General features: G+C 43.3%; 1 protein-coding gene and 1 long non-coding RNA gene across 21 annotated transcripts in view; one reads left to right on the plus strand and one right to left on the minus strand.

Moving 5' to 3' along the window:
- Positions 1–23,045, minus strand: part of MYCBP2 (MYC binding protein 2) — a 200,832-nt gene extending 177,787 nt beyond the window's left edge. For all 20 annotated transcript variants that reach the window (XM_040584251.1, XM_040584258.1, XM_040584263.1 and 17 more), the window contains exon 1: positions 22,270–23,045. In XM_040584251.1, coding sequence (XP_040440185.1) covers positions 22,270–22,562 — 293 coding nt within the window. In that variant the 5' untranslated portion in view covers positions 22,563–23,045. The remainder of the gene's footprint in view (positions 1–22,269) is intronic.
- Positions 21,307–24,724, plus strand: LOC121083651. Its single transcript, XR_005826435.1, has 2 exons — positions 21,307–21,930; positions 24,167–24,724. It is a non-coding gene; the product is annotated as an uncharacterized LOC121083651 (long non-coding RNA).
- The last annotated feature ends 1,003 nt before the right edge of the window (positions 24,725–25,727 follow it).

Raw genomic sequence — 25,727 nt, forward strand, 5'->3', positions numbered from 1 at the left:
TTTCACTTTCTACTATTCAGTTTGATGGTTTTCCTTTACCTTCCCACATCCAAACTTTAGAAGAACTTTATTATAGTTGTTGCAGAACACCAACTGGATTGTCCTTGTCCTTTTTGTGATTCAAACAGAATATGAAAGAGTTGATGGTGAGCCAGTTGAGATGACTAGGATTAGAAAGCAGACAGATATTGTTTTGGGTGTCTGCTACACACAGTCTGGTCAAAAAGAAGTATATAAGGCCTGCAAGAAACCTCACATTAACAGGCCCTGGTCCTTATAGGGGAAGTTAACTATCCCCATATCTGCTAGAAAGGAACACGGCAGGGCATAACAATACAGAAGGTTTGCATAGCACATGAATGATAATTTCACGACACAGGTGATCGAGGAGTCAAGGAAGGCAGACACTTTGCTGGACTTGACACTTGAAACAAGGAAGAACAAGTCAGGTGAATGAAGGCTAGGGGCAGTCACGGATGCAGTGACAATGCAGGTTAAGTTCAGGACCTGAAAGAAGGGAGAAAGGCAAAAGCAGGATCACAACCCTAGACTTCAGAACAGACTTTGGCCTGCTCAGCAACCTACTTTGAAGAACCTGATGGCATACAGTCCCCTGCAGAGAAAAAGGTGCAGAAGAGCTAGATGATTTTCAAGAATAACTTCCAAGCTCAAGAATGGTTTGTTCACACATGCAGGAATTCAAACATAGGAGACAGGAGACCTGCATGGACGAACAAGGAGCTCCTGACAACACTCAGGCATAAAAAGGAAGTACACAAGTGGTGGCAGCAGGGTCACATCACCCAGGGGAAACATAGAGACACTGTCTGAGTGTCCAGGGATGGGGTTCTAAAAGCCAAAGTCAACTTGAGTTCAATCTGGCAAGGGATGTGAAAGACAAGGTTGGCTTCTATGGGTGTATCAGTAGCAAAATGAAGACTAGGGAAAAATGTGAGCCCAATGCTGAATGAGTAAGAGCCTAGTCACAAAGGACACTGGCCATCTACATGTTTACTAGGAAAACTAGTCCTCAGACATGCCATGTCCCTGAGACCAGAGGAAAAGTCCAAGTAATGATGTCTTACCTTCAAATTCATGTTAGCAAACATTTAAGTAAGTCAACAGGACCTGACAGAATGCACCCACAAGTGCTGAGGAATGTGGCCAATGACATGCAAGGTCACCTCCGTCTTTGAAAAGTCACAGTCCTGAGAACTGGAAGAAAATAAATGTGTACTCCTATCACCAAGAGCAAGAGGGAAGACCTAGGGATCCAAACATACAAAGAATAAGATTGTGACAGCAAATAGCCAGCTTGGATTTATAGAGGAAATCATGCTTGACCAACCTGGTAGCCTCCTACAATGAGAAAGCTGTCTTACTGGGTAACTGGAGAGCAATGGATTATTTATTTCAACTTTAGTAAGGCTTTTGACACTGTCAGTCACAACATCCCCATACAAAAACCGATGAAATACAAGCTAGAAAAGCATGGACTGAAAACAGGCCAAGTTGCTACGGTCAAAGGGTTGTGAATGATGGGACAGAGTGCATCTTCAAACCAGTTTGCAGAGGCACCTGGAGGAGTCTTCGATAAACCAGTGGGTTGTGCTGCCATTCAAAGGGACCTCAACAGACTGAAAAAGAGGGCCACCAGTTATCTCAAGTTTAACATGGGGAAATGCGAAGTCCTACATCTGGAGAGGAACAACCCCAGGAAAATTGACTGCACAATAAATGTGGTTGTACATTGGAGAAAGAGTACATTTTTTTCTTATTCAGAGTTTAGCATTTTTCCTGGTGTCAAGCCATGTTTCTGATTACGCTTCCAAGTAGAGACATACTGAGCTTTTCAGCTGTAGGCACTGTCAGCCAACTGACTGGAAAGTAGCTTTACAGAGAAAGACCTACAGGTGCTCATGGTGGACATACCGAACATCAGTCAGTGACATGCCCCTGAAGCAAAGGCTGCACACAGCCTCCTGGGCTGGGATTGGAAAAGTGTTGCCAGCAGGTTGACAACATTGGCTTTTATGCTCTACACAGTACTGGCAAGACCACATCTGGAGTACCATGACCAGTTTGGGGCTCCCCAATACAAGAAAGACTCGCTTACTGGAGCAGCTCCTGAGAAGTACCACTACAATGCTTAGGGGACCACACAGTGTCTGTCATATGAGAAGAAACCGAGGAAGCAGAGATTGTTTAACTGGGAAAAGAGAAAATCTGGGCCGGCGAGGGTGGAATTTTCTCAATGTGGATATACACCTGATGGGAGACAGTAAAGATGGTGGAGCCAGACTCTTCTGAACAACATCCAGTGACAGGCTGAGAGACAAGGGGGGGAAAAGTGAAATACAGGAAGTTCCATTTAAAAATAAGAACTGTAAGAGTGGCCAAACACTGGAACTGATTGCCCTGGGAGGCTATAGATTCTCCACCCTTGAATATATCCAAAATTCAACTGGACAAAATGCAGAGCAACCTGCTCTGAATGATCCTGCTCTGAGCGGGAAGGTTGGACTAGACAGTCCCCAGAGATCCCTTATAATCTCAACTACTCTGTGATCCTCACTGTTTGTTTACACAGTAAAGGAAAATTTGACTGCACAATAAATGTGGTTGTACATTGGAGAAAGAGTACATTTTTTTCTTATTCGGAGTTTAGCATTTTTTCCTGGTGTCAAGCCATGTTTCTGATTACGCTTCCAAGTAGAGACATACTGAGCTTTTCAGCTGTTCACCATCTGGATAAGCAAACATACAACAAATTCAGGCATAAGAGCAGACTTCTATGGGAATTAGTCAGCATAATGAAACCTACAACACTATGCAAAGCTATGAAGAGAACAAGGGATGAAAACCACTCTACCACACTTAAAATATATGCCTGTATTAAGACAGGCCAGCCACCTGAATCAATCCACACTTTCTTGGATATAACTGATGCCCAAGGGTGTACTAGAGAAGTGCATGACAAAGAATACGCTTACATGCAACAATCAAGAGTTTCCTGTGCAGATGAATTAATGTGGACACTGTGTACAGGATTTTTAACAAGACTTTCCCAAACTTCAATGGTACAGAAAACTTGTGCATGCCCCCAGGCAATCTAAAACATAGACAAGTGAAAGGTACTCTATAATTGTTAAAAACAGTGTCTGGAAAGAACTCTGAAAGGTCAGTCTTTCTATTCCCTGGTCCAGGGGATAGTAAAATTTCAATTAATTCCTAACACATGTTTTCTCTGTGGAGATACTAAACACTGCCAATGATCATACTTCCACCATGTCCTAAGTAATCCTACTAGAAAGCCCTTTGTGAGGTCTTTTCTAAATCACCCTTACAGCAATTAAATGCTACTTTTTTATGTTTTTATTGTAGAAAAATCACTTTATTTTCCTCTTTTTCCACAGTTACTTTGAATTTATTTTGAGTATAAGGAGAAAGAAATCTTGTCAATTAAGCAGTCTCAGTTCCTTTAGCCTAAACCACAAATCATTTAGATCGCTAACACCTAATTTCAGTATTCTGTCATACTCTGTACTAGCCCTTCTTGTTGAGAAAACAAAACAAGAGAGCAGGCTGGGGGGTGGGGTGGAGGGAGAATAAGCCCCACAATCCTAAAGTGCAAAGAAAAAGTCAAGAATTACTTCAGGTTTCCTACACAAAATAATCTCACACATTTTGAAAAAAAAATCTGAAAAAACTCCAACAGCATGACACTCCTGAATCACATTCACTTTATAATTCTATACAATGTGTAGAACCTGTCACTAGAAGCTTCTACCTTACTGTTTATTCACTGTTGATTTTACATTTGTGCTTACTGATTGAGGTTTTCTGAAGCTAAGTATTTGCTGAGGTTAATATCTTCAGTATACCTGTAATCATTTCCCGTTTTGCAACCACTGAATTTTTTAATCTACAATCTCAACCCCAACGTTGAAACTGTCAATGATGAGACTGAAGCATTCAGGACCTAGGACAGATCCAGGTGTAGAACAAGAGCTACTACACCTTTTCGCATGCACCCCCCTTGAGCAGGACAGCTAGCCTCTCAAGGGTGGTCTTCTGTGTAGTTTTAAATCCACCTTACAGTAGTTCCAGCTAGAGCACGGGTAGCCAAATTGACAGGTGAAAGGTAACACACCCAAAAGTGCCACCTGCAGAAGGATACAGTCCAGCCAATGAGACAACAGGGGCAACATCAGCTTTTCTCACTTGCATCTACTTGAAGATCATCCCATGCTTCTTGGTGCAGACCCAAGGTTAGAAGCAGAGCCCTGGCATACTCCTTAGCTGACCTGCTATAACAAGACATTCTAAGGTTTAGTTCAGTTCGGAGCAAGCTCTGGGTTGAAGTACAGACTAAGCGGCACTGGGTCCAAACTCAATCATCATCTGATTTTAGAACAAACTTAGCACTTAAAACTAAGATTTCTTTTGGTGAAATGCTAATTATTTCCCATAATCTTTGAAAAATTAGTTTTAGACAACTGTTAATAGCTGAGTATTACACTTCCTAGAGCTCACCATAAATCCATTTTGTGCCTAATTTACTATCCTCATTTATAGAACATGTAATTTCCCAGTATTTTTAGAAATGTAGTCAACAGAAACTGTACTAGACTACCCTGACTCCTTCTTTACCTGTTTTAGTCAGCCACTGTTTACCAGTTTGTTTTATATTAGTCTTCTAGAAGCTTACATGTCTTCTATGAATTCTCCAAGGTAGTTCCTAATAGCTCTGAAATTGCCTCAGCCAGTTTTTCAAACCACTGTAAAGGGGGAATTTCATCATAATTGTGAACATGCCTAACTACTTTCTAGCCTGTTCTTTCTCTGTTCTTGCCTTCATCACTGATTGCAACTGTTTTAACTTACTATAAGGCAGAGCTACTTTTTCTTTCAGATCTGCATCAGACTTTTCAGCAATGCAGAAAACCAGGAGGTACTTTTCTGGTAAACCACAACAATGTGCATTTTGAGGTTTTTTTCCTTATCTTCTGTAAGCAGGTAATCTATCTGACCCATGATCACAGAGATGAAGGGCAGAGCCATTACGGAGAGACAATAAAACAGTCACAGCCTCTGCTGGGCTTCCCTATCTCCCACACCATTTACTCCATCCTCCAAAGTGCACCAAAACAGCTGTTAGTTTATAATCTAGCTTCAAGGCATCTTAATATCAAATACAATAAAGGAGAACCACAGCTGATAATTACCAGTGCACTTGTCAGCAAAAAACTTAACTACTCACTCTTTCATTGCTATAGAAGTCCAACTATAAGGTCTTGAAAATACAGGAAAGGGAATATTAAAGAAAAAATGGTTATCAAGGCTGATCAGAAGATGTGATCTACAAATTGTAGGCTACTTTTTTTAGTCTTGTTTTACAGGGCATCCAGACTTGCTGTTAACTGAAAAGCATCTGGGAAACATAAAGCCAAAGGAAAAACAAAAGAAAGAAAGATGAAGTTCAACAAAAGTTTGGGACAAACAAGCAATGACTCACATGAGGAAGTTAACAATGACAAGAAATGAAACAAAGGAAATAGGCAAAGCTTTAACGGCCTGATCGATAGCTAAAGAAGTTGTTTTATGACCAGAGAACTTAATAGCAACAAAAATATTGTGGAGTCTGGATGTTGGCAAGGAGATGAAGAGGTATCAGTGACAAAATGCAAACACTGAATATTGTAAAATGCATCAAAGTTGCTGCTTGTCTTACACACTCCCTGTTTTGGTACCTCTCTGGATTTACAAAAACTACGATGTTCAGCAGCCTTATTTCTATGAACTGGAGGAACACTGTTTCTTGCAAGCAACTACTTCTCTTAAAGAGTCCCCATGAACAAAACCTCTCATATTTAGCTACACATTACATGACCTTCCAAAAGAAATCCTCTGATTTCTCCAACTTCACTGTGATCTCTGCACCACTGTTATTTCAGCTGCCAAGAATCCTAAATATCTACAATTAGAAAATACCTTACAACACACCCCATAAAGCAACTCTTAAGTAAACAACTTGCATAATCAAAACGTTGTCTATCTTCTACAAAGTTGGCACGCTGACTGTCACTGAAGATAGGTGCTTTAAGATTGCATCTGTACTGTAAAATGAGAGATGCTCAGGAAATGGCTCAAGTACTAGGTCCAGTCTATACCACTTAACTCCTAATTCTGTCCTCAGCTCACTTGAGGTTTAGTCTATCTAACTCCCATTAACACAAATATGCCAATTAGTAAGAAAGTAGTTCAAGTCAACTGGACCCAGCAAATGTTCCATCACGTTTAGATGTTGCCCTAAAGTACCCTACAACTCAACTTCCGTAAGGCTTTCCTTGCTCTACTTTTTTCCTTTGCAGATACCTCCCTTTGACTAAGGAGCCACAGGTAATCATTCCTTCTGCTACTGAAATATCTAACGTGTCTTCAACCACAGTGTCAGTAGACTGCAAGACTTAAGAAGGAAAATAAATACCACTCAAAACCCCCAATTTGACCTTGTCTCAATAAACAAAATGTCTGCTTACAAACAACCGTTCAAAAAACTTTTTAATGCTTCATTTTTTTGTACCACCTACAATAATACCCATCAAGATTCCAAAATAATCTTGCCATAATATAGCTGACAGGGAATAAAATACACATATACAAACCAAAACCTAGTGCACAAATACATACCATACAAATACACATAAACTCCCCCAGTGTAACGCAATTATTAGCAAGCTTTATGAAATACACATGCACATATAGAATATATATTATGCCATATACTCTCATCATAAACTGACCCAAAATTGCACCTTACAAAGCACAAATAGAAAAAAAAAATCCCAAAATGTACATTTCTGAAGAAATAAATACACTCATCTAAATCCTTTCACTGTAACTGGGCAACAAAATCTACAGAACTCTTCAGAAAAAATGCCTTAGCTAACACTAGTTAGTATCCCTGGGCTTTTGAATATCTCTGACAAGGGAACAATTGCTCTATGAAATACTTCATGAAAAATACCTCTGTAAAGCCGTCATTTGACCTTCCCTTCCTCTTTACACTGTTGCAGGCAGGGTAGGAAAAATAAGTTAACTACTTCTGCCAAAATCAGAGCCAAAGTAGTCGGTTGCATAGCAGTTAGCTCACAATAGGTATTTTCCCTGTTGTGATACATTAGAAGTTTGAATATTATATTTGCTAGCAAAACAAAAACCAACCAAACAAACAAGTGGAAGACAGGTTGCAGAAGAAGAAAGTAGGATTTTTTAATACCCCAAACACTGAACACTAACTGTCACTAGACACCCACCCATCACCTCAGCAAGACTAATCTTCATCCATAAGGCCAAAAGACCTTAAAACAGCTTACAAATACAGTAAGTAATAAATTACTTACATTTGAATGCTGTTACCATGCAGCTCTTCTAACAAGAATGTTAGGACAAATACGTAGCATTAACTTATCTAAAACTGCAACTTTGGCTACCTTTTCAGTTCCTCTCATATTCCTTTCATTTCTATCGGCCCACAGAATGGAGGTCCAACGCGTTTCTATAAATATATTAACAACAAAAGGAGGGCTAAGGAGAATCTCCATCCTTTATTGGATGTGGGAAGAAACATAGTGACAAAGAATGAGGAAAAGGCTAAGGTACATACTGCCTGAATCTTCAATAGTAAGACCAGTTGTTGTCCACGTACCTAGCTCTCTGAGCTGGAAGACAAGGGCAGGGAGCAGAATGAAGCCCCCACAGTCCAGGAGGAAATAGTTAGTCACCTGCTGCTCCACTTTAGACACACACAAGTCTATGGGGCTGGATGGGATCCACCCGAGGGTACTGAGGGAGCTGGCAGAAGAGCTCACTGAGCCACTCTCCACCATTTCTCAGCAGCCCTGGCTAACCAGGGAGGACTCAGACTGGAGATTAGCAAATGTGCCACCCATCTACAAGAAGGGCCTGATGGAGGGTCTGGGGAACTAGAGGCCTGTCAGTCTGACCTGAGTGCCAGGGAAGGTTATCGAGCAGATCACCCTGAGTGCCATCATGCAGCACATACAGGACAGCCAGGTGATCAGGCCCAGCCAGCATGGCTTTATGAAAGGCAGGTCCTGCTTGATTAACCAGATCTCCTTCAATGACAAGCTGACATGCTTAGAGGGTAAGGGAAAGGCTGTGGATATTGTCTACCTGGACATTAGTAAAGCCTTTGACACAGTTTCACATAGCATTCTCCTGGAGAAACTGGCTGCTTATGGCTTCGACAGGTGTATTCTATGCTGGGTTAAAAGCTGGCTGAACGGTTGAACCCAAAGTGAATGGAGTCGGTGGCCAGTCACAAGTGGTGTTCTCCAGGGCTCTGTATTGGGACCAGTTCTGTTCAACATCTTTACCAATGATATGGATAAGGGGATTGAGTGCAACCTGAGGAAGTATGCACATGACTTCAAGTTGGGGAGGAGTGATGATCTGCTTGAAGGTAGGAAAGCTCTGCAGAGGGACTGGGACAGGCTGGATCAATGGGCCAGTTGTATGAGGTTCTACAAGGAGAAGTGCCGGGTCCTGCACTTGGGTCACAACAACCCCCCACAATGCTACAGGCTTGGGGAAGAGTGGCTGGAAAGCTGCCCAGCAGAAAAGGACCTGGAGGTGTTGGTGGACAGCCAGCTGAACATGAGCCAGCAGTGTGCCCAGGTAGCCAAGAAGGCCAACAGCATCCTGGCTTGTATCAGAAACTGTGTGGCCAGCAGGACTGGGGAAGTGGTTGTCCCCCTGGACTCAGCACTGGTGAGGCTGAACCTTTGGGCCCCTCATTACAAGACAGACACTGAAGCACTGGACCATGTCCAAAGAATGGTCTAGAGCACAAGTCTTATGAGGAAACAGAGAACTGGGGTTGTTTAACCTGGGAAAAAAGGAGGCTCAGAGGACCTTACCACTCTCTACAACTACCTGAAGCGAGGTTGTAGCGAGGTAGGTGTTGGTCTCTTATCCCAAGTAACAAATGATAGGATGAGAGGAAATGGCCTCAAGTTGCACATGGGGAGGTTTAGGTTGGATATTAGGAAAAAATTCTTCACTGAAAGGATTATCAAGCATTGGAACAAGTTGCCCAGGGAAGTGGTGGAGTCACCATCCCTGGAGGTACTTAAAAGCTTAAAAGGTATGTAGATGTGGCACTTTGCAGAGATGGTTTAGTGAAAGACTTGGCAGTGTTTGGTTTACAGTTGGACTCAATGATCTTAAAGGTGTTTTCAAACCTAAATGATTCCATGATTCTATGTTTCCAGCAACATGAGGACCACGTCTTGCAACACAGCTTTGCTGTAAGAACTGATTTTTCAGCACTCTGTGTTTGTTCCCACACAGGTAAACCTCAATCCTTTCTCATTGTGGTCTATTCCTAAGAATTACAGAATCACAGAATCATTCAGGTCAGAAAGGACCTCTTGAGGTAACACTGTTTTTACTGGGAGGGTGACTGAGCACTGGCACAGGTTGCCCAGCAAGGTTGTGGAGTCTCTGTCCTTGGCAATATTCAAAACCATCCGGATGTGGTCCTGGACAACTGGCTCCAGGTGGCCCTGCTTGAGCAGGGTGGGGTGGACAAGATGAACTCCAGAGGTCCCTTTCAACCTCAACCATTCTGTGACTGATTCTATGAAACCTCCTGCTCAAACAGGGTCAGACAGAGTAGGTTGCCCAGTACCATGTACAGTTGGATTTTTAGTATCTTCAAGAATACAACTTGTGCCAGCGCTTGCTCTCTCATACAGTAAAGTGCTTTCCTGAAGTGCACTGAAATTTCTTTTTTTTTTAATTTGTGCTCATTACCTCTTGTCCTGGCAGTGGGCACTACTTAGCAAAGTCTGGCTCCCTCTTCTTCATACCCTCCATACACTGGTAGGATCCCCTTGAGCCTCCTCTTCTCCAGGCTGCACAGTCCCAGTTCGCTCAGCTTCCCTTATAAGAGAAATGCTCCAGACCCTTAATCACCTTTGTGGCCCTGCACTGGACTCTCTCCTGTACTGGAAAGTCTAGAACTAGACACTCCAGATGCAGCCTTAGCAGTGCTGAGCTGAGAGCACCTCCTTCAGCCAGCTGACAACACTCTTCCTAACCCAGCTCAGGAAGCTGCCTGCTGCCTTTGTCATGGCGGTGCATTACTGGCACATGGTCAGATTGTTGTCCACCAGTATGCCAAGCTACTTCTCTGCAGAGCTGTCTTACAGCTGCTCAGCCAGCCCCCCCAAGGTTACTCCTCCCCTGATGCAGGATTCTTCATTTCCCCTTGTTGCATTCATGAGATTCCTCTCAGCCCAATTCTCCAGCCTGTCCAGAGTCCTCTGAATGGAAACACAACCATGTGATATATGAGCAACTCCTCCCAGTTTTGTACCATCGATGAACTTGCTGGGAGTGCACTCTGTCCCAGCCTCTAGGTCATTAATGAAATTGCTAAACAGTATTGGCCCTAGTGTCAGCTCCTAAGGTACGCTACTGATGACTTGTCTCCAGCTGAACTTTGTTTCACTGGTTGGAAACCTCTAGGTCCAGTTATTCAACCAGTTCTCAATCTACTTCGCTGTCCACGTATCTAACCTGTACTTTGTCAGCCTGGGGATGCTATGGGAGACAGTATGAAAAGCTTTACTCAAGTTGAGGTAAAGAACATCCACTGCCCTTCCTTCCCTGAAGGTATCTGTAGATTACCTACTGTTACTGAAAACTACTGGGAGTACTATTACTTTTCATCAAGGGCTACAGATTTTTTAAGGAACACAGCAGTGAGAATCATTGAAGAGCAAAACTGCTCAGCTTGACAGGCAGATCTCAAAACAATGCCAGAGAGCACAATCAATTTTCCCCCCAAATAATATAAGCTCAGTATTTTTTGATTGTCAACAATGAGAATATTATCCTTGGATGACCTCAAATATTTAAAATTATTGATATAATCATTTATTAAGCCTAAGATCTAACACTTGAGGAACTCAAATTTTTACTAAAAGTGGGCAATAGCTCAACTGTCATTCTAACAGCCATATGCATGCACTCCAAACCATTACCAGCTTATATGCTATCTTCTTTGAATTATTAATCAAACATCCTGACACGAATTTTCATCCATGCCAATAAAAAAGTAAAGTCAGGGCTTAAGCAGTACATCTACAAATGGAAAAATTATTAAAAACCTTGCCAACGAAATCCATAAATCAAGGTAAGGAACATCAACTGCAATCCAATTAAGACAGGCTTAGAGGAAGAGGTAGACTAGTAGGACTGGCTATATTGGGCTTCTAAGGCATCTGAAAAAGTTAAAAAAACTCAGAACAAAAGGAGACTGATGGATTTGAAAGAACACTGCCCGAGGAGGAACACAGAGGTACATAAACATCTGGAAGATGGGGAAGACTAACAGCCATATTAGCTATTGCCTGGAACTCCTCCCTGCACACTCTGATCCAGAAGAAAAAGGTCATTTTACTATCTGATTGTTCAGTTGGGACTTTAATGTGCTACTGTTTGTGAGCTGAAATTGCACATTTTTTAATCATGACTTTAGTTTCACAACCCAGAACTATTTTACCATCACATTAACTTTTTTAAACAACTAGCTTTTTTTGAAAAACCGAAATTATGGAGGCTTAAAAATGAAAGGAGTTATCCCAGCTGCTGGAGTATCTTTTCTTTCTCCAATACAGTCTGAAACAAACACTGCAGGTTCTATAAATGAAATTAAAAACCAGCCACACAAGTAAAATGTATCTGATTCTCATTTAACCATTACAAAAGTGCAGAAATACAAAACAGTATCTAGATCCCTTTTTTATCTATAACCTTTTATAATCTGAAAAAGCATCAATCTCATAGAAACAAAGAGAACCACAAGAAAGCACCCCCGCAAAGTGTTATCCACACAAAGAGAATGGTCTCTCAGTACAACAATTGACAGTTGTAGTTTCTTTTCTGTAATTATCCGATTTTTCTTTATATGCTGCAATGTCATTATGAAATTAGATCTGTAAGAAAACATACAAGGAAAATATCTCAAGTTTTTCAGTGTAGAGGAAAGTATTTCTATATCTCTTACCCTTAATAAATACTTTTAGGACACTTATTTTTTTAATATATAAAAAAGTCATTCAACCATAGAAAAGATGACAATATCTGCACCTTTGGCCACCTTCTCATCTAAATGCAGCCACCAAAACCAAAGTGCATACAAAATTATCTTACACAGAATCATACCAGCATAATTTTAATTTACGGAAGATGTGCCATGAAGTTTAGGAAGAACTGTACTTACTAAGAAGCAGCACATTACCACTGGGTAATGACAGTATAACATCCTTAGAGTGATTACTATTACAAGTAAACCAAATAAATTTTACATTGTCTTCAATGAATAACAGAAGGCACAACCACCTAATGCAAGCAACTGAAAACTCACCAGTTCACAGCTGTCCCTGTATAACTATATTCTAGAAATAAAATGGAATAGAGAATTGATTTGTTTGGAGACAAATGGAATAGAGATATGACTGCTCTGAAAACATACAAGCATAATGAAGACGAATGAGCACGTATGTTAGAAAGAAAGGAAAGGCAAAACCAGATAAGAGGTGAGCCATAAGTAACAATACACATAACTCAAGATGAAGCAATCAAAATAAGAAGAGGCTGAAATAATAAAAACAAGAGAATAAGGCATTTATTTAAGAACAAGCTCAACTCGATGTAATGTAAATGACTGGCTGCAGATAAAGACAGTCGTTGGCTTAAAGGCTCAGCAACAGAAGAGATGAGTGATGTTTTCAACTGCAACAATGAGAACAGTGGAGAAGTAAAATGAAGAATTCAGGGTTTGACCCCTTTAAGGTTAAAACTTTTACCTAGACATTTTTCCAAACTGACAGAGATCATGACCAAAATAATCAAATACTATAGCACCTAAGAATTTAAACCACAAACAACAGACTTGAACTTTTTTTACCTTATTTTACACTCTACTTTCTTGGCTTTGGCTAGGGTAGTTATTTTTCTTCAGAGTAGCTTGTATAGTGCTTGTATGTTTCAGATTTTTGATGGAAACAGTGCTGGTAACACACCTATGCTTTAGCTGAACGGTACTTGCACAGCATCAAAGCCTCTTCTGTTCTCACGATGCCTCACCAGCAGGCAGGCTGGGGGTGCACAAGCTGGGAGGGGACACAGCCAGGACAGCTGACCCCAACTGACCAAAGGGATATTCTCTACCATATAATGTCATGCTCAACAATAAGAGCCAGGGGGGAACTTTCCTTCCTGAAAAGAGGAAGGGGGGAACATTCACAGTTAAGGGGCTTGTCTTCCCAAGTAACTATTACATGTGACGGAGCCCTGCTTTCCTGGAGATGGCTGAACACCTGCCTGCTGATAGAAAGTAGTGAATTAATTCCTTATTTTGCTTTGCTTGTGCACACAGCTTTTGCTTTACCTGTTAAACTGTCTTTACTTCAGCCCACAAGTTTTTGGACTTTTATCCCTCCAACTATATCCCTCATCCCACTGCAGGGGGTGTGACTGAGAAGCTGTGCAGTTCTTAGCTGCCTACTGGGGTTAAACCACAACACCCTTTCACAGAATCAATATTTTCTATGAGTTTAAAAACCTCAGTTCAAAAACCATTACCTCGGACAATGACACTTAGGAACACAAGCCAAGGAAAGTTAAGGGAAGAAAATAAAATCAAGGAATGGCACTAACCTAACCATTGGGCTTCAGTTTTATGTGGGGACAAGGAAGTAAAATGTTTATTTCTTTTTTAAGGTGTAAAAACGGTATAGATTTAGGTTTATTAAATGAATTAAAAAAGAAAAATCCTCACAGTATTCTCAGGCTAACGTAGTCACAGACATACTAGATGAAAAGAAAGAACTATCATTCAGTTTAAGAATAAAACTAAATCCATCAACACCATCAGTCTGAAGAGAAGCAGGGAGCAATAACATGCTATCTACTATGAAATACTTGCTACTGAGAAAAAAGCATATTAATACACTCTGTAACATATGAAACATTAAATCTAAATGTACAGAAACCATATACCTTAATACTGCCACTTATGGCACAAGGAGCCCATTCTCATGTGCCAGTTTCTAGTATTCAACCTTTGGAGATGCACAATGGTAGAACTGGCTGTGAAAGCCCACTAGGAAAGATTAGCTGTGAAAGAGTATACATGCAATACAAAAACTTCAGTTAATTATAAGACTGCTATTCCAGCCAGCACCTCAACCTGAAACAATGTTTGTAGCAAGCAAGGTAAGGAAGAAAAAGACAAAAATGCAACCATGTATTTAAGAGATGCTGCAATGGAGCAAGTTTTCAAAGTAAACTAAGGATGTGGAAGACAGTTTGCACAAAGTTATGTCAGTACCAAAGACAATATTACTGATATATCATGTGTATTTTCCTTAAAGACATAGTCTTTAAATTACAGGTTTGGTGAAACATACATACTCATATGTCAGGAGAATTTACTAAGGAAACATTAAAATAATTTGACCAGGAGGAAAATCCTAATATGTGAGGAAAACAAAATGACCCCCCCATAACTGATGGTTAACATAGCAGAAACAAAAATTCAACACAAATTTTTTAAGTATGCAGGAAGCACATTTACTACATTTAACACAGCTAGCAGTGAGGAATGGTAACTCCTTAAATTGCTCCAGCTCCAGCCTAACTTTAACTGCTCATATTTGCCACCTAAGAGACATGCCAGAGTAGACAGTGTAACTGAAACTTTAACTGGCATTTCCTGTCAGTTTAAAAAACAAAAAAAGAACACCCAAACCCCCCACCACAAACCCACAACATAAAAGGAAAGAAAAATATAGAAGTTACACACAGATGGCTTCATATCAGTAAGTGTAAGAATCCCAGGGACATACAGATTAGGAATTCTGAAGATTATGGAGCACAGTAAATCATATTTTACCTGAAAATTTCCAACAGAATGCATCTTTAAAAAATGGAAGTGAAGTCCAATTCCAATTTAGCAAAAATAACTTTTTGATTATTTCTCTAATTGCTAGCTGTAGCCACTTTGAAATAAATTAGAGAAAAAAATAATCAGTCACTGGTTAAAATATTAAGCAGAATAAACCACAATCATTGCAAATCTAATATGCTGACTCCTCTCCTGTTCCACTTAAGGACTTACTCACTTATGTTTGCATATTAAAATTTCAAATTCTTGTGAACTTCAGCAGACTATTCAGACAATGTTTGCTGGTTTAAAGTGGAAGAGATTTCATTATCCGCAGAAAAAAAAAACCCCACAAAATTAATGCAATGACCACACATGGATTTAATTCCTAAAAGTATAACACTTAATACTTGAGCCAGACATGTTGCTGCTGCTAAGAACTTTGCCACTGTATAGATACCAACACCTATAATCACATTCCCACAAATATTCTCTTCGTTAATCCCCAAGCTGACATTCAGAAAGGACAGATTATTTTAAAAGTTTACAGCACATTAAATACAGTATTTTGGATCATGGGTAAGCAGCCAAGATCCTTAAAGGTGGCAACGCTATCAAGTGACCACCAACCATCAAGGACTAACCTAACAATAAAGGAAAATGATGTAAACTCTTGCCTATGCTTCAGAAGTATCTACAAGAATGCCGAAACAGGAATTGAGAAAGAGGCAATAACCTGCTGTCATTATTATTTACCTCAGCAAAAAGACACTTCCTGAGACAATTACCATATGAACACTAAAACAGGCTTAACCAATAATGACCAAAATACTACAGCTACATAGTTAGGTACCCCATACAAACAATTTAGTAACAAATTGATTATGTTGAGAAAATGTCAATCTTCTCCACAGCTGAACATTCAGAATGTCACTATTTAACAGTACAAACACCATAAGCTGCTGATACTTGGCACACTCTCACACAAGCACACTCTTATAGCTAAAAAAAAATAAAATAGCTTAACAGTTTTTTGCAACTTCTATTCAATTCTGGTTTGGCCAATAACTGAACTTTTAACTGAAGAGCAAAAGGTTCCACATAGTATTATTATGTAATCCAAAACAATTCATAGGAGAACGCGCACACACACACACAACACGATACTATCACATTCACTAACTCCTTTTCAAACTACAGCCCTTCCGTCTAAATGAAGGAGCAGGACACACACAACTGCAAAAGACAAAGGTCACTTTCAGCATCACTAGACTTCTAAGGCTGCTTCAGCCTCTATTTTTGTGAAAAGGAAATGTTTTTCTAATATTTCACAAAACCTAAATATTCTTATGGATTACAGGGTTGGTTTTTTTTACATTTTCAAATTGTTTATATCAATTATGATATATACACACAAATAAAAGAATCATCTTAAGTCTCTCAACATAATATTGTTAGTTTCTTTCCAGCTTCTATTATGTTTTCTACACTAACATTACACAAATAGAAACCATGTCAGACTAAACAACTATTACATAGTAGTTCTTTTAAAAATCTGTAGAACCATTTTCCTTATCAGAATATAAGGTGAAGAAGGTAAGTAAAAATACACAGGTTTAGTTGTTAGTTAATCCCCATTAACCAATAGCACAATATAATACTAAAACATTACCGTATTGCAGCTAAAAAACCTACATCAGACAGCAACTCTTACCAGCTTTGCTAGTGCACATTAGCTTAATGGAAGACTCAGCACATCAGTTTTCCAATGAAATAAACCTAAGTTTATGTAAGAACTTAAACTTTTTTTTTTTTAAATGACATTTACAAAATTTAAGAATTGAAAAACAGAGGAGCGGAAAATAGAACAGAATATTTCAGTTGGAAGGGGCCTACAGAGCAAACTTTTCCCCAAGAATAAACAGGAAAATGTAATATGTAATGCATAATACCTCACAAGAAACACTGCTATCATTTTGTTAGTCTTTCTGTACATAACCTTTATTTTTTCAATCAAAAGAATACTTCCAAACTTTCTACAATTATGATTTCATTTTTAAAAAGCATCAAGTCCCAAAGAACAGCCTACAGCTTTTGTGAAGGCTTTAGAACTTCAGAAATTCAGGCTTTCTGATGTGCAGCAATCAAAATTAACACATTTCACATATCTAATTTTACTACACGTTTTCTATAAATACTTTAAATAACTTGGCATTGCAAAAGTGTTTCAGTAGTGCTTCCCCAATAAATTTTTTAAAAAATACATACTTAAAAATTCTCAGGGCCAAATAAGCATTGCATTACTGAGCAGAAGAAGGGGCATAAGGGAAGACTTTGTGTCAACTTCGAAAAGTCTAAAGACTAACATAATGATCAATTTTCTCCAAAGGATATATAATTTACAACTATGAGTGTGGATGAGCTAGCCTACCTCCAAAAATTTATCATCTAGTAGAAAGAATCACTGTAAAATGAAAGAAAGTTGGCTGCCTCTTATTCATCCAAAACGGCTGGAAAACCAGCCATCTGATTTCTGGTTAATAACAGAAATCTTACATTCCAGTCATCACTGACATTTTCCTTGATCTCAATCAAGCCACTTCACAACACTGTATTTGTTTGGAATTTTTGTCCCCACAATACAAATAGAAGCTTTTCTACTCTGAAGGATCTAAGTTAAAAGAGACAACTTGAGCAATGAAGTAACCGACAAAAAAAGTAACTCCCCAAAAGCATTTGTATTTTCAAATGGTTAATACTTTTAAAATAGTTAAAAGAATGTTTCTACTAAGCTTTATGCAGCAAACAAATTAAACACTTGACAAGCTCAGTAGGATATCTTCCTTTAGTCAGGAACATACAAAATTTTCAATATTAAATATTATTCAATAAATACTGCTGCAATTCTGATACCTAATGTTACCACAGAAATCCAGATACAGTCCTCGAAAGTAATTTAAAGTGCAAATGGAACCAAAGAATAACATATTCAGAAATGATTCTTGGATCTGCATGATACTACTCTTACAGTTACTAATTGTTGTCCTACAGACAAAAAGAAAATGATCTTTTTAGTAAAAATCAGTTGATAAGCTGTAACAGACGAGAAAAAAAATCTTTGAGTATGAAATTACTGTCATTTTAGAGTACATTGTCATTTTTATTTTAAAATCTCAAGTTAGTAGAAATTATGTAGAGAACACTTGCATTACAAAAACAGGCCACACTAGTGCCATTACAGATTTGTATACCTATCCACATTTGACAAAAAGTTTCACAGAACACACTGAGCCTAACTGATGCTTCTGGTATTAAGTACCTACATAGGTAAAAGACTACTAAAGGGACTGACAGTTCAGGGAAAACCCGGAGATGCACAAGAGCTAACAGCAGCAGTTCAGCTGGATAGGGATGTTTGTCAGGATTAAGTTATACAACAGAAAAAAATGTATATTTGAAGACAACAAAAATCTGAAAATCAGAAATACCTCACTTTGCAGATACAAAGCTTCAGGATTGAAACCTGTTAGCAACTTACATGACTTCAGTAACAGAGAGCAGACTTCCAGTTTCACCCACTCAGAACCCAGCCTATGAGACGACACTGCAACATGAAGTTTGTATTTACCCTCTTGAAGAAGCTCACGCTTCCTATTGGTGTTTTACAGACTTTCATGGCTACACCAGCCATTATGCCATTACTAGTAATTTTCATATATTTCAGCCACAAAGCAGAGACTACAAACTAGGCACACTCAGAGTAGATTCATCTTCCAAACCAATCTTGCCTTGGTGAGTAAATTTCCCACTGCTAGTAGTACTGTAACAGAGTCTTAATAGTTATCTGAGCAAAGATGGTTGTATGTTAAGTTCCAGGATTAGATAGCTTTCATAAAAATATCAGGCTGGTGTTAGCGACAAAAACGGCAGTGCTTCGCTACCTCTGTACACAGATCTTTGCACAACCCTTCACCTCACGCTGTCACAAGCACAATCACAAGGTGAGCCAGATCAGGGAATTAGTCTGGATTACAACAAATCATTTTTGCCAAGTTAATTTTAACCCAGAGCAAGTCTCTAATCTGTTACTGCAAGAGGCTATATAAATAAATATGTCAACGTGGCAGGGGGAACAAGCACACTTGACCGAACCGCCTCTTTTGGAGAACGAAGCGTTCATGACACCGCAGCCAGTATCACATGAGCAAATGCAAAGCGCTGCTAGTTCTGTTTCAAAGCCAATTACTGCATCCTACACAACACATGATATTCATCACTTTCAGATAACAGCCAGCACAAACACCTTGCAAATGTGATCTTAATCTTACTTGTGACTTTCAGATAGTCTTCACAAGTTTAGTTTCCTTGTCTATGCACAAGCATTTTCATGCTGCTTTTTAATTCTTCATAAACATTACAGTCAGGTTTTGAATAAAAGCATTCACTGAGGCAGTCACTGGTCACACCATGTGCAGTGCAGAGGACAATTTTGCAGACTTGAAGCAAAAATTCTGTGTCGACATACTGCAAATAATTCTTCAAATTAGTCTTCTTGGAGCACAGGAAGAATTTTATTAATGCTCATAAGCCAATTTGTTTAGGTGTTTAAGCTACTTGAAGACATTTTTCTAGTGACAAACACTCACTGATGGATTGAGAGGCTTCAGATTTTCCATACATATAAAAATCAAGTTAAGACCCTTGTTATAAACTATATTACCTTAACCTCCAATTATTTTAGCTGGCACTGTTATCTACCGCAGCAACCAGATGCAATCAAAAATCACTTCAAAGCATCTCTTTAGAAAATGTTTGGAATTTTCATCGTTCTTGTAAAAAAGCATTTCTGACCATTTCTACTTAAGACTACCAGGTAACTGAAATTCTCAAACCTTAGACTGCAACAGCGTGACACCAATACAAAGAAACAGTGGAGATCATGAGCTTTACCTTGGCTGCCATCAGTCTGATACGTAAGATGCTGGGGGTAAGTACCAAGAGGTAACAGACAACCATCTGATTATTAAATATTCCTTCACTGCTAAGTCCTACAGCACACGTTGGCTGTATTCACCGGCATTAACTAGCTGTCATTTACTTGCTAACAGCTTAAGATAACTCCTTTCCTCTGTACAAGGAGTCTGGCTTCTTTGATTTGCTCGAAGATGACATAACATAGCCAAGATATATGATTAAATCTAGCCTTCCAGAATAAAGACATATACTAACTGCAAATGTCACTGTTCTTTTTAACTGGCATTCTCATAAGAATCTGCTAATAAGAAACAGAACCCCAAAGAATGCAATCTATGGTATCTTAAAAGTAATTATTGTAAGAACATCAACTAAAAGAAACATTAACATTTACACCCACCTAGAGCTAATATTTTCTACAATTTTAAGTACAAGAGATACCAATTGAATTATCCTGAAACCAAAAAACACAGAGGACACAACGACTTCAAAACTACAGACACATTAAGGGAAAGTTCAGACAAACAGCTGAACACCACGGGGCAATCGCGGGGCTGATTTCCTTACATTTAGTGGTTTCCTTACACTTTGCACTTGCAGTCCCAGGATTAAGTAATAGAAAGCTCAAAAGTAGAAAGAGAAGCTTTGAAGGAAAAAGGCACGAGCACTGAACCAAGGACTATGTGGGGTAAGAAAACACTCACAGTTCTACACAGGGAAAGAAAGAACTGCCATTTCCCTATGATACACTGAAATCGCTCGGTATTTGCAAAGATACCAAACGCCAATGTTAACAGGCCACGCTTCCCGCATTTGCGGGAACAAATTGGGAAAGTTATGTTATTCTTTTAGCTTCTCCTGTTAATTGCAGTGCTGGGCACAGCCTTTGGGGCGGGGGGCGGGCGGAATTCAGCCCTGCCGCTGCAGTCCGACTGACAATACCCGCCCAGCCCGAAGAGGCCACCCACCCAGCGCTTCACAACCGCTTACAAACTTAAACCCAGGGTGCCCCAAAGCTCTCCTCGCGAGCCGGCCACCCACACCCCAGCTGAAGGCCAGCGGAGGCCGAGAACACAGGAACGTGCCGGTTTCGTGCCATCCGCATCCCCTGCGACCTCCGGTGGGAAACAATGGGGAGCGCCCGGGCACCGCGGGGGGACCCGCCCCTCGCCCCCCTCACGCAGAGCGGCCACCAGGCCGGGGCTCCCGGCCCCGCCGCTCGGCCCCGCCGGCGGGAGGGGCGGCCCGGCCCGGGGCGGGGGGTGCGGGTAACGGCCGCGGCGGCCACGCGCGCCGCCCGCCGCCCCTCCCTCCCCCGCCGGCACCGCGCGGCGCCCCCGCCCCGCCTGTCACACGGCCAGGTTGAGGGGAGGGCGGCGACGCGTCCCGGGCGAAAAGCGGCAGGAGCAACAGGCACCCTGCTGCGGCCCCGGGACCGGAGCCCGAGGGCCGGCCGGCGGGAAAGGAAGCCCCCGAGGGGCACCGTCCGCCGTGGGGGGCTCAGGAACCGGGTGGGGGCGGCACACCCCTCGCACCCCCCCCCCCCCGCCTCCCCCTGGGAAGCGCTGCTTAGGGGACGCAGCCTCCCTCCCGACACGAGGCCGCCTGCAAGGCGGCAGGTTACCGAGAGAGGAAAAATAAGACAGGGCAGCCAACGGCTGCTCCGCACGCGGCAGAGCCCCGGGGCCCCTCGCTCGGGCGACCTCGCCAGCGAGATCCGGGGTGCCTCGCGCAGCAGGCAGCGGCGTGTCTCGCTACAGACCGCGGGCTCCGGCCCGGTTCAGTGGCACGACAGGCCCCGGCCAGAGCGAGCTCTACCCGAGGTCTCAACATGGACACCGTGAGGAAACGCTCCATCCCCCCAGGGGGCCGCGGAAGGACGCGCGGAGCGGGGCTTCACACCGATACGGTCCGCCACAAGGGCGTGACGGAGCCCCGGCCTCCGCGCTGGGGGAGGGGAGCGTGCACAGGTAACTCCCCCCGGGCCCGGGGAAAGCGTGGTGGCAGCGCCATCTGCACGGTACCGCCGGCCAAGCTAGCGGCAGGGCCCGGGCGGCGGGGCGGGGGTGGCACCTGGGCAGCCGCCGGGTTACATCGCCGCCCTCTCGGTCCCCGGAGGCCCGGCGGCGGCCACATGGCAGAGGCAGCGGGGCAACCGCGCTGCCTGACAAGGGGGCCGGGAGGGCGGCGGCCGGGAGAGGGGCGGCATACGGCTGCCAGGAGGAAGGTGCACGCAGGGGGCCGGGGGAAGGGCCGCTCCCAGCCGGCGGCTGCCCGTCTCTCCTGGGAGAGAGCTCGGCGCGCGTTACCTGCCCGGGTGGCTTCCCAGCTCCCGGTCGCTCAGCGCCGCCGTGTAAATCTTCCGGTATCTGTCGGCTAGGGCCTTCCCGGAGAGCAGCAGCTGGTAGCGGCTCCGGCAGCCCAGCGGCTGCGCCGCCAGGGCGCCGGGCAGGGCTCCCAGCCCGCCGCCTGAGCCCTCTTCGGGCCCCATGGGCCCCGCCGGACCGGAGCCGCTGGAAAAGAAGAAGAAGCCGCCCTCGGCCCCGGTGCAGGCAGCGACGGCGGCTCCCGCAGAGGCGGCGGCGGCTGCGGCGGCGCTCATCCCCCTCCCCGCCCGCCCCCTGGTGGCTGCGCTGCCTCCCGGCGCGACGCGGACACAGGCGGCTCCCGCTGCCTTCACCGCCGGGGCCCAGCCATAGAGAGGCCGCAAAAGCCGCCGCCGCCGCCCTGGAGGCCGCTCATCCACCCGGGCCGGGGCCGGAGGTGCGGGAACACCCCTCTCCTCCTCTCAAGCGGCGGCTCTGGGGCCGCGGCTACCGGCCCTCTCGCCTTCCGCCCCGGCCGCAGCGACGGCCGCCGCTCCCTCCCGCCGGCGGGCGCGCCGAGCTCCGGGCAGGACCGTGTGCCTCCGGGACGGGGGGTGGGGGGGAGAGAGGGGGGCGGCCGCTCGCTTCCCCCTTCCCGCTACGGGGGGTGGGGGAGAGGGGGGGGCGGAGGCCGGCGGCTGCCGCTTCCCCGCTGGAGTTTCTCCTCGGCGGCGCCGCCGCCCTCTCTCCGCACAGCCGCCCCAGCTCCCCCCGGCGGCCAGCCCGGCCGGCGGGCGCATGCGCCGCCCGGCTCCGCCCCCCGCGCGGCCCCCGGGAAATCCGGGGCCGAACGGCCGCCCGCACCTGCCGCGCCGGGCGAGGGGCCGGCGGCCGTCCCGGGGCCCGCCGATGCCGGCGAGGGGCTCCGGGGTCCTGCCCGCCCGGGGTCGAGCTCCGCCGGCCCCGCGAGGTTTCGCTCGGGGCGCGCTCTGCGCCCTGCCGGGAGCGCGCGCCCGCCTGCCTCAGCGCGTGCCGGCGTCCCGCCCCGCTCGGACGAGGCGCCGGAGCCGCCGGTTTCGGCCAGGAGAGCCGCGGCCGCCCCGCCGCCTCGCGTCAGGGCCCGCACCCGCGCTCCGGCCTGCGGCGGGGGCGCCAGGGGTCTGCTGCGACCCACCGCGGCGGCTGAGCCCGCATGCCCTGTGCCTGCGCTGTGTAATGCTGGCTGGGCAGGATCCTTCCAGGAGCGATAGCCTCTCGCTTGCTTAAGGCAGGGGTCACTAAATCCAGCTGCCAAGCTGGGCTGGGATTTCCTTAAGCTGGTCTGGTTTGCTGCGGGATGCCTTACCGCCTCGCAGAGGGCAGGGGAGGCGGCAGTAGGTGCTGGTACAGTTCATCTTGTTACGTTGTTACATTACTGCCTTTCAACCAATTTACTTTCTTCACATCTGTTACATTGTTACTTTTTATCAGTGGAATTGCAGCCCTGCGGTTTTGCCACGTTTTCTAATACTTTTCCCAGCTGGGAACTGCAGGTGTACGGGCCAGAGTACTTGTTACTAAAAAAAACAAACGAACAAACAACCGAACAAACAAAAACACAAACATAAAACCCCAACAAACCCAAACAAGCATACCAAATGTGGCCTGGGTTGCAGTCTGCAGAAAACTGTCATCCAAAGAAGGTGCATGCTGTCATATTTTTATTTATTTTTTTCTTCTCCCCTCCAAAAGAGGGCCTAAAGAAAGCTTGGGATTCCACTGACTGTGAATACAGATATATTATTTTTGCAAACAATTCTGCATAACAGCAAATATAAGAGAACCATCTTTCTTAAGCTTGTGTGTTGCCCACCAATGCTTAAGCATTCAAGCCAAATTTCAAGTACTTTTTTTTTTACAGAGAACTGGGGGTGTCAAACCCAGTAAATTCATACAGGTTCTCTCAAAGGTAGCTGTCCAGGTTGCACAATGACAGCTGGATTACTGCCATCACTGAAGAAAAAGCTACACCCTGAATGAAGTCAGAGACACCAGAGACCATTCAAGAAGTATTTAAAATAGTAAGTACATAAAAAGCTTTCAATTATAATTCTTAAGGGGGGGGGGGGGGGTTTAATAATCCATCACTGATAAAAGGAGCCACAAAAAAACTAGGACCATGTCTTGTGGTGCTAACCACCACCAAATCGCATTCCCTCTGAGAATCAGAGTAATATGTCTTTGTAGCTCCTTTTTTAGGGATTACCTAAAATCATTCCTACAGGAAAGAACCAGAAATAAAAAAAAACCACCAAACCAAACAAAAAGAAAAACAATAACTCCCCCCACCTTTTAGCTCATTTTTGTGTTAGGCTGTAAACTGCTACTCTATATGCAAACAGCAATTTTTCCTTCACCAAACACACACAGCCTGACAAATGGTGTAACACTGTCACATTTCAAAATTATTCTTCTTCACTAATGCTGTTTAACCATCTTAATGTATGTGCCATAAATGCTAAGTGCTGGCAAACTTATGAAAGTGATGCAATTTATTGCAATTCTTGCATATTGCTCCAAACTCTGGAATTTGTCTGGGCTTGTGTTGTACCCAACACAGTGTGGTAAGCATTATTCTTTGCAAGCTGCAGCTGCTACTCCACATCCCTCTTCTTCTGAAATCTTTTTGCTTTTGGGTGGAATCTTGCAAAGTGTACACAGTACAGAGTCCACCTTCCATACACTTTAGCCTGTGACGAGCAGCAGTGTTTGACAACGTAACTAGGATTTGCACAGCAAAAATAATTCTGGACCTTCAGATAGTCTACCTCCAAGTTCTCTTCACTCAAAATATGAAGTAGTGTCCAACTTGTGAGGCTGTTAATGGCACCAGCTGGGTGGGAGCTGGATGTTCAGTCCTCATTCACAGCCATATTTTAGCTTGTGGTTTGGTCCTCAGAGGAAGTCACCTTTTCTTTTTCATCCTTTTAAAAATACGATTGTGATACTCATATTTCATATTCTTTCTCTGAGACTGATTCTGAGCAATAAATACCAGTACTGTGCTATGTAAGAACATTCAGGAGTACACATTTGTCCAGAGCAGCCTTATGCTAGATCCAGTATTGACTATACTCCTGTGGTTAGCATAAAATTATTACAGGTTCAAATTTTTTTGTCTTTTGTTGTGTTTTTTGGGTTTTTTTTTGTTTTTTTTTTTTTTTTGGGGGGGGGGGGTTGTTTGTTTGGTTTTTTAAAAGTGGTAGTTATAGTTTTGGGGACTCTGTTTGCACCAGATTAGCCCTTTGCTTTATGTAGCTGGAGTTTTGGATCTAGCAGTATATTTGAAAGATGATTTTTTTATACCATTAAAACAAATTCAGTCAACTGAAAGCTACTATTAAGTGCTTTGCAACCAGAGTGTGTCTTACATCTGATAATACTGAACTCTTTTTCCCATTTGCTAACATCTGCTTGCTGTT

This window comes from Falco naumanni, chromosome 2, assembly GCF_017639655.2.
Source record: "Falco naumanni isolate bFalNau1 chromosome 2, bFalNau1.pat, whole genome shotgun sequence".
NCBI classification, from domain to species: Eukaryota; Metazoa; Chordata; class Aves; order Falconiformes; family Falconidae; genus Falco; species Falco naumanni.